At 40.0% G+C, this 8377-nt stretch overlaps 1 protein-coding gene across 1 annotated transcript in view; it reads right to left on the minus strand.

Annotated features, from left to right (window-relative positions):
* Nucleotides 1–263: 263 nt before the first annotated feature.
* Nucleotides 264–8377, minus strand: part of mfsd8l2 (major facilitator superfamily domain containing 8-like 2) — a 10021-nt gene continuing 1907 nt past the window's right edge. The window contains exons 5-11 of the mRNA XM_023414746.2: nucleotides 8053–8132; nucleotides 7300–7582; nucleotides 5328–5401; nucleotides 4659–4872; nucleotides 3546–3668; nucleotides 3259–3389; nucleotides 264–2095 (exon numbers count right to left, since the gene is read on the minus strand). Of these exons, the coding sequence (XP_023270514.1) occupies nucleotides 2015–2095; nucleotides 3259–3389; nucleotides 3546–3668; nucleotides 4659–4872; nucleotides 5328–5401; nucleotides 7300–7582; nucleotides 8053–8132 (986 nt within the window). The 3' untranslated portion in view covers nucleotides 264–2014. The remainder of the gene's footprint in view (nucleotides 2096–3258; nucleotides 3390–3545; nucleotides 3669–4658; nucleotides 4873–5327; nucleotides 5402–7299; nucleotides 7583–8052; nucleotides 8133–8377) is intronic.

Here is an 8377-nt window from a genome sequence, read left to right on the forward strand (position 1 = left end):
TTCTACCAAAGTCTTTCACATGAAAGATTTCTGTTCTCACTTTTTTGAGGTGGGCGGGACTTAGTTAGAAAAAGGTGATGTCACATAATCCTGAGAACCAATCAGGATATAGCAACATTTGAATCAGATGACAGTTGATGGGTCAAGTTACCGTTGATCAAATCTGGTCAAACCACACCCACACAGCCCTGAGTGTGATGCAACTCTGCATAAATACAAAAGACAACGTCAGCTGGTGAGGTACAGTGTATTTACCTCTTGTTTTATTTTTATGTAATATATTTATGTTAAAATGTAGGGTAACATTAGCAGAAGTGATGAATGTGCAAACTCAGTGATGTCATGGTTACACAGCTCAAGACATCAAAAGTTTGCTAACTAACGCTAGTTAACATTAGCCACCAGAAGCTTCTGGTCATACCAGACCAATGACGCTGCAGCAGCAAAAGATTCAAGTATATTGAATTGAGCAAGGATGCATTTCATTGCTCATGAATTCAACCTTTAAACTGTGAGAGGAACAATGTGCTATATCTCACATATCACATACCTCACCTAGGAAATGTTGATTTTTTCTTTTTAAACTAATTGATGCTTGTTGAACAGTTAATATTTAATGTTATAGAGAAAAACTGAAGATTGAAATGAAAGTGTTCTGGGGATTTAAAAATAGTTTTGTATATTTAAATTGTTGTATAGGAGTTTCTTTAAAAACACAAGACAGCAGGAATCATGCTGAAAAAGCGAGTCAGTTCAAAGAGAGTAAATTCAGGCTTGACCTGATTCTATGCACCCTGTTATCTCCCTTAAAATGTCAAGTACCTGAATACGCTGATCAGGGCATGAAAGTACTTATATATATTATGTCCTTGAGTCCCTGAGATTAGAATTTCCATTTTAGGCGAAAAGCCTTTGGAAAGCCAAATATCACATGCTGAGTGTAGAAAACTGGAAAGGTTACTGAGCCTTATCTGCAATTATGCAAAAACACAGAGATTGGCCGAACCCATGTTCATTGGTACAAAGGGAATCTACAATGCCTTGATGTTGCTTACAGCATTCTCCTGTTAGATGCAGATGTGTAGCATACAGCACATCCTAGAGGAGAATATAGGCAAGAACAGCTGACTATACACTACTCACACCTTGTCACGTTTTGAATTATGAATACAGTCAATTAAACTTTAAATCCCCCCATAGTAAAAAGATAAAGAAAGCTAATTAACAAGTATTTTTTTTAAATTAGGTTTTAATGCAAGAGCTTCTCATTTGCACATAAAATATAGAGGAGTAGATCCAGATAAAATCAAACTGGTTTCATTAGATCCAAGGCTTTGTGTGTTAGATCTTAACAATAAAAGTGCTCAAATTTCCTCCAACACTACAAGTAAATACCAAGAAATCTGTACAGCTTCATTCTCTTTGACCCTCCTCTTCTATCAGCTTCACTGACATGGAGCTGCTAAGATGTTGACAACTCCACTTCTGCACTCATTGTGTCAACTGTTTCATTTCCAGAGGGATTTTTTTTATTTTTTTATTTAGAGGAAGAAAGACTTGGGACAAGAAACAAAAATTTTGGTACATGGGTCACATGAAGATACCTGCTCTCTTATCTTTTCATCAGCACATGGGAATATAAATAGTTCAGTTTAAAAATAATGGCTTTCATCTTCAATTACGCCCCTGAATATTCAATATGAGAGCAATGGTGCCCCCTTGTGTAAAATATAATTAATAGTCCGGTGATGATGTACATACAAGACAGATTCTAATAGAAATCTACATATACAGATAACAGAGGTTGTGCATTGCTTAAAACAGACGGTATTTTACCTGTGCAGTGTGATCACCTCTATGTCAGGTTCTGAGGTACAGCAGGTTATCTGAACATTTTTATTCCACACTCATGCATTTTCCTCTGCAGCGAACTTATATCGATTCTCTCCCCGAAGTGAAGGGCATTCTCTCTGTCCATCTATAGCCTGTCCTGCTCTTCAGACAGACTGCAGCTCTATCCTCCGCTGTCAGAGCTCTGGGCGTGCTGCACTGCCCTGGGCTCAATCAGGTGGTCGTAGGACAGTGCTGTCATAACCTGCAAAAATGTACAGCGTGATATGGCTTCAGAGAATAGACAGCACCAAGTAATAAGTAGAGGCTATCAAAGATATGCTGAGTTAAGGGTTTTACAGGGAATTACACCCCATAGCTACAGTTTTTCAGTTTGGGTATCTGGAAAAGAAAATGTTTTCTTAATCCACAGCTTTGGGATTCAAATGGAGAAGGTACACTGAGGGGGAAGAGTCAATTCCAGCTCCTTGAAATGCTGTTTTCCTCTTTGTGACCAAAGAGGAAAACAGCATTTCTTTAATATAAAAATTAAAGCAATAATAAAACCTTTGTTTGGAAATACACTCATTTGCTTTCTTGTTGAGAGTTAGATGAGAAGATTGATACCACTCTCATGCCTCGGCAGTAAATATAAAGCTCTCACTCAGTAGGATAGCTCATCTTAGCAGGAACTGAATGTACCCCAACACATAACCCACGTAAAACCACAAATTGTAATTTTTATGTTGACTTTTGTAAGCATAAAACAAAATATTACTTGTTATCTACTGAGCTTTAGAGGTACTGGAAGGCGTATTTTAAATATGAATCTACAGACAGTAGACAATTAGCTTAGCTTAAAGACTCAAAACAGAGTGAAATAGAACAAAGCTAACTAATTAAATATGATTAAAAATAAACAAATAAATAATAAAAATAATAACTAATTAAATTCTTTTGTTTTGGAACAGTCGCAACAAATTAAATATGAAGTGTTTTATTAGTGAGCTAAAGATTGTTTCCAGTCTTTGTGCTAAAAGTTAAGCTAACTGGTAAGCTAACCAGCAGCTGGATGTAGCTTTATATACAGTTTATATCAAACTATTACTGTAAGTTTTAAATTAAATTGTGGATATTTAGGTTGGTGTGTAGGAGTTACTTTAAGAACACAACACAACAAGATGCCCCCACCCCCCACACACACACACACACACACACACACACACACACACACACACACACACAAGCAAACCAACTGCTGCAGCAGTGTAATTTTTAGCGGAGTGGTATCAATCTTCTCGTTCAACCCACTGCAAGAAAGCAAATGAGCATATTTCCCAAAATGTACTATTCCTTCAATTCAACATGTTACCACTTTTCTATCTGATTGATGCAATTAAATGTCCAAAGGAGCAGTGTTCTGCTTACTGTGATCATGATGAGGAGAGCTAGCATCATGCCCAGCATTATGTACAAGTTATTGGTCAGTCCTCCAGCCCACAGAGGACCCAAGATGGTGGCCAGGCCCCCAATGGAGCGTCTGACACCTTGGCTGAATCCTTTAGGAGACACATCACCAAGAATTACAGGTTAATTATTTCATGTACAAGCATTAAAATATGGCTCTTTGCATCACATATACGCTGAGCAGCAACCTGTTGTTTTAATAGGCTACGTTTAATCAAGCAAACAGCGCCAAGGTAAAATGAGCCAACCTTGTGTTTTCTCTGCAGTGACTTTGGAGAACAGAGACACCTGAGACACGGCCACGAAAGGAAGCCCAAGCAGCTGCAGAAACACCCCGATGATGAAGGCTGTCAGCTCCCATCCATAACCACCTGGCAGGGATGGAAAGATAATACCACAGTATGACTGAATTACAATGTATGTTTGCCCACAAATTATATATATTATACATATAAAATTACATTTACAGGCTGTAATCATACACCACCTCTCACATATTTATAATGAATATATTTTGTAGCCCTCACAGCTATTAAATCATAATATTTTGTTGCTTTTTATTCCTGATAAGTAGTGATAATGATTAAAAGTGTGTGACAGATCATACTTCAGTTGTCCAGCCCCTCTTCTCTCAGTTTTTAAGTTCCTTCCACAAATGGGTTGGCACCACCAGAGATGGCTCTATCTGTAAATGAAACCACTGCCAAGCTGGCAGCCACTACATTTTTGTTCTCTGCTGCTTTGCATCATGCACATGTTTGTGTGAATTTGTGCCCACTCAAACTGTTGGATGTTCCTGCATAAGCTAAAAGTCTATAATCTTACAATCAAAATTCATTTCACCCAGTCAAACATGTTTCTTTCTAAAGGAAAATAATTCACTTTTCTTCAGGTGTCTGCATTGTAGTTTCTATTTCTTTGTCTGGTTGATTTAACTGTAATTGTAAAAAAAAAAAAAAAAAAAAAAAGCAAACATGTAGGATATGCTTTAACAAATAGCATTTTTGACTAATTAGATTACTGTAATCCTTTTATATGTACTGAGGCACTCCCCAGCTCCAGCACCTGTTACTTATAATCAGAGCGATAAACGTGACGAGCTGCAACAGACGTAGGCCAACATGACCGTACAGGATCCAGTTTGCCTGTATGATCTCCTGCTGGCCTGCCAGAGCCTGAATGATATCATTTACAGAGCACATTCAATTCAGTCAGTGTGTAACCCAATATGGCTCCGCCGTGCTCTACACATCCGTAGCACAGAAAGGATTTGGCACAGTGTACGAGCCATTTTTGAGTCTGTCTGTGCCTTTGCATGTGTGTCTGGGCGTGTTTGCATGTTTTCCTGGACAAGTAAGCACCTCGAGGGTTGCAGAGGAAGATGAGGCACCAGATACAGGCGGTGCAACAGATGACCAGGCCCACGGCCAGAACTACTCGGTCCGCCACCTTCCTGCTCAGCCAGCGCACAAAGAAGAAGCCCAGGATGACCTCCACCCCACACAGGCTGTACATCAGGCTGTTGCCCAGCTCACCGAAGCTGAAGTAGCGCTGCGTCATAGGAGTCACCATGGTCTGGGGATTTTTAGAAAGATTTCACAAGGTCAGTCAGTTAGATGAAGTGATTCAGTCAGAGGTAAAGGAGGAGAGTCTTATTAGAGCTGAAACAAGCACCTTTTAAGTCCTTCAAAGGCTTCATTCAGTCCAGATCAAAAGGAGTGTTCTGTTTTGATATTAAAATGATTAGAATCCAGGTCAGCACTGTGTGACTATTCAGTCACCACAATTTAATGAGGAGAGAAAAAGCCTCTTCATTTTTCAACATAGGGATTGATTATGTTCACTTGTTACATTCGTTTTACTTTGAGCATGAAGCGATACTTGATTATTTTCTCAAAGTAGCAGCACAGGTCTTTCCAGGTAAGGCTCAGATGGATGCAGTGTGGATGAAACCCTGGGTAAAATACTGTGACATTGTGTGAAATGTTTGGAAACTCGGGCTGATGGATCTCAACGGTAACTGCTCTCACCTCCAGCGCTGTCTGATTGAAGAGAGTGATGAACTGAGCCGTGAGGAGAACAACCACCTCCTCTCTCAGGAACTCTGCAGAGTGAGAGACAGAGCGATATACTGAAAAACCAGAGACGCCGAAGAGAAAACCATAAAACAAGCTCAAGTGGTAACATGAAATTGAAAGTTTCGACTGGCAAGGTTTGTCGAGATAAAGAAGTTTAAAGAGAAAAGAAAACTTGGACTATCTGAAAGTAATCTTTAGGCTGAAAGAGGCAGGCGTAACGAATCCTGGCTGGTTGGTCATGTTGATCCTCTAGTCCAATAAACTGTATTTCTTTTCAAGAGATAAGTGTGATTTCTTTTTTTCTTATATCCAAAACGATAACACAAGAAAAAATGTATTTTTATAAATTCCAGATTTTGACACCAGCTTTTCCTGGAACGCAGACTCCCTTATGGACTTGGAGAGGAGGGAAATGAGCTGGGCTCGCTGCTAAATTTGGACATACGTGCCAGATGGCTGGAAGAATGGATTGATATTACAGTGTGTGATCTACTATGGTTGAGTTTCCTCTGTTTAGTGTTTGCAGTATTATTTCACATGAATTAGTTTTTGTATACTTTTGCATGTGTATATGCACATATACGTATACAGTATGTTTGTAGGTAAATGTGTGTTAATAGGGCTCCTCAGGTTCATTTCCATAAAGTTGAGAGACTTATTAAAAACAAAAAAGCAACGCAGCAGAGATCAAGATACCCTGACTTTAAGTCACTAGTGTGAGTCTACATCCCAAAACAGAATTGTCCAATTATTCCTTTAAACTGTTTTTTATTATTTATATACTGCTTATTAATTGTAAATATGGAAGGTTACAATAACGTGATACCGATGCAAGTGAAAGTATGTTTGCACACATGTGCACAGGGGATTTGCACATGTGTAGAAATACTGACCCAGTTCAGACTTAATGCTTTGGCAACAAATAGTATGACTTTCCCTTATCTTGCCAATACACTCAATATTCATTGAAAAAGAACAGTTGTATAATTTTCCTTTTTCCAAAGGCAAAACTTCATACAGGTTTTAATTTTGTTGATCTTTTCTCCACGACCCGAACCAGAAAAACAAGACTTGATGGAAGAAAGTGAAAGATCTGTCCAAGTTTCAAAGGTTCCTCACTAATGCACAAAAAGTCAGGGAAGATCAATAATTCACAAGAGCCAATACCAGACATGCTGTAACGGCTAACAGACTCTCATATAGTATATGCTAGAGCTGCAGATGTTCTCCAGTTTTGCAGATTTTCTTTAAAACAAAATGGAATCAATAAGACGAATGTTGGCCACATTAACAATTCTGCCTCCATTTCATCCACAGGTCAACCACAGCAAGCCAGTCAATAAAAAAGGAAGTCTGCTATCCATCCCTTTGCCACATCGTCAAAGAGGGAGAGAATCGATGCAGCAGTTTGACACACACACATGCACACACACACACACACACACACACACACACACACACACACACACACACACACACACACACTCATACTGAGACACACTTTCCATTCTCCAGTTCTCTCTTGAGGAATTCTGCATGGCACGTCAGATCAGATTCCCTGTGTATTGATTGGTCTTGTGTTTTTGTTTCTGGTTTATGTCCGAGTGTGTATGTGTGTGTATTATATATGATGTCAGGTGTCCTATTGGATTAGTGTTATAGTAAGTTTACATAGGTTACAAGCAGTGAGTGGTTACCACTATCGATTAACTTCTTCTGTACTTTCTTAGTCTCTCTCTCTCTCAGCATGTGTGTGTGTGTGTGTGTGTGTGTGTGTGTGTGTGTGTTTGAAAGAAAATCAATAGAGCAGATAAGAGACATGTGCACCGGCAGTGACACGTCTTCCTACCTGAACCCCACAAACAGGGCTGAGGAAAACTGACAGTCATTGCTGAGGACAGGCGTGTCAAACCTGCTCGCTCACCTCTGCTGGCGCTGAAGTTTCTGAAGGGGTTCGAGACCGTGGAGGAGCCATGGCTGGGCTCCGTCTCAGACGAGGTGGAGATCTCCAATTGGTTGGAGCTGACAGCTCTGTAAGTGTGCACCGGCTCCTCATCGGAACCCATCAGCGGCACCTCCTCCTGATCGTCCTCCTCCCGTTTCATCTCCACCATCACAGCTCCACCCTCTGAGCTGATGGGTGGTACATCCCAATACATAGCCAGGACAACGCACTGGAGCAGCATCCACAACAGGCACATGAAGATCTGAGAGTGTGGAGGATACAGACAAGAATATTTTAGAATTTAACATCAAAAAATGCTCTTTTCCTGACATCAGAATCCTAGAAAACTATCAGGAGAGATGAAGTATTTGATATACGGAGGACAATGTTAAAAAATAAATCAACCCGGAACAGTTAAATCAAGAGACATGCAGTGTCAAATTATGTGGGAGAATGGAAGAAGGCGTAGAGAAGCTTTGTTATTTCTCATTTAAGCTAAATCCATGCTACAGGTGTTTTATTCAGAGACCCATGAGATGGAAATAGATCGATATGAGTTGTTACGAGCCTGAGTATTGCTGCAGGTGTTTTGTATTCTTACTCAGAGGAGAACAAAAACTACATGTGAGGCAGCAGGAGTGCAGAATGCTCAGCGACTATTTCTGTAGATTGTTTCTGTATTCATGAGGCTTTTGTAGAACCTTAGATTACTGATTATGTGGATGCTGTTACCCCAGGAGACGTATACTTGTTCACAACAAAGGGCCCCAGTTTGAAATCACACAGCCGCAGGAACAGGTTGAACGCCGGCCCTGGAGAGACAGGAGGAAGCACTTTAAAGAGGAGATGGAATAAAAACAGAGGATGTGTGGAGACAGTATAGCCTCAACCTTGGTGATTTTATTGAATGTCTTCTTCTCACAGTTGAAACTGCACATCAAAGAAGACATCACAAAATCTCTCTCTGTCTGATATTTCTCAGAGGACAGAGGAGGTGGAGAGAGTTGAGATGACACCTCTCTCTGCGGTAAGATGAAGGGTGGGTGTGTGTGTGTGT

This window comes from Seriola lalandi, unplaced genomic scaffold (genome assembly GCF_002814215.2).
Source record: "Seriola lalandi dorsalis isolate HSWRI2012SDOR001 ecotype SW California unplaced genomic scaffold, Sedor1 jcf7180002054542, whole genome shotgun sequence".
Classification (NCBI taxonomy): Eukaryota; Metazoa; Chordata; class Actinopteri; order Carangiformes; family Carangidae; genus Seriola; species Seriola lalandi.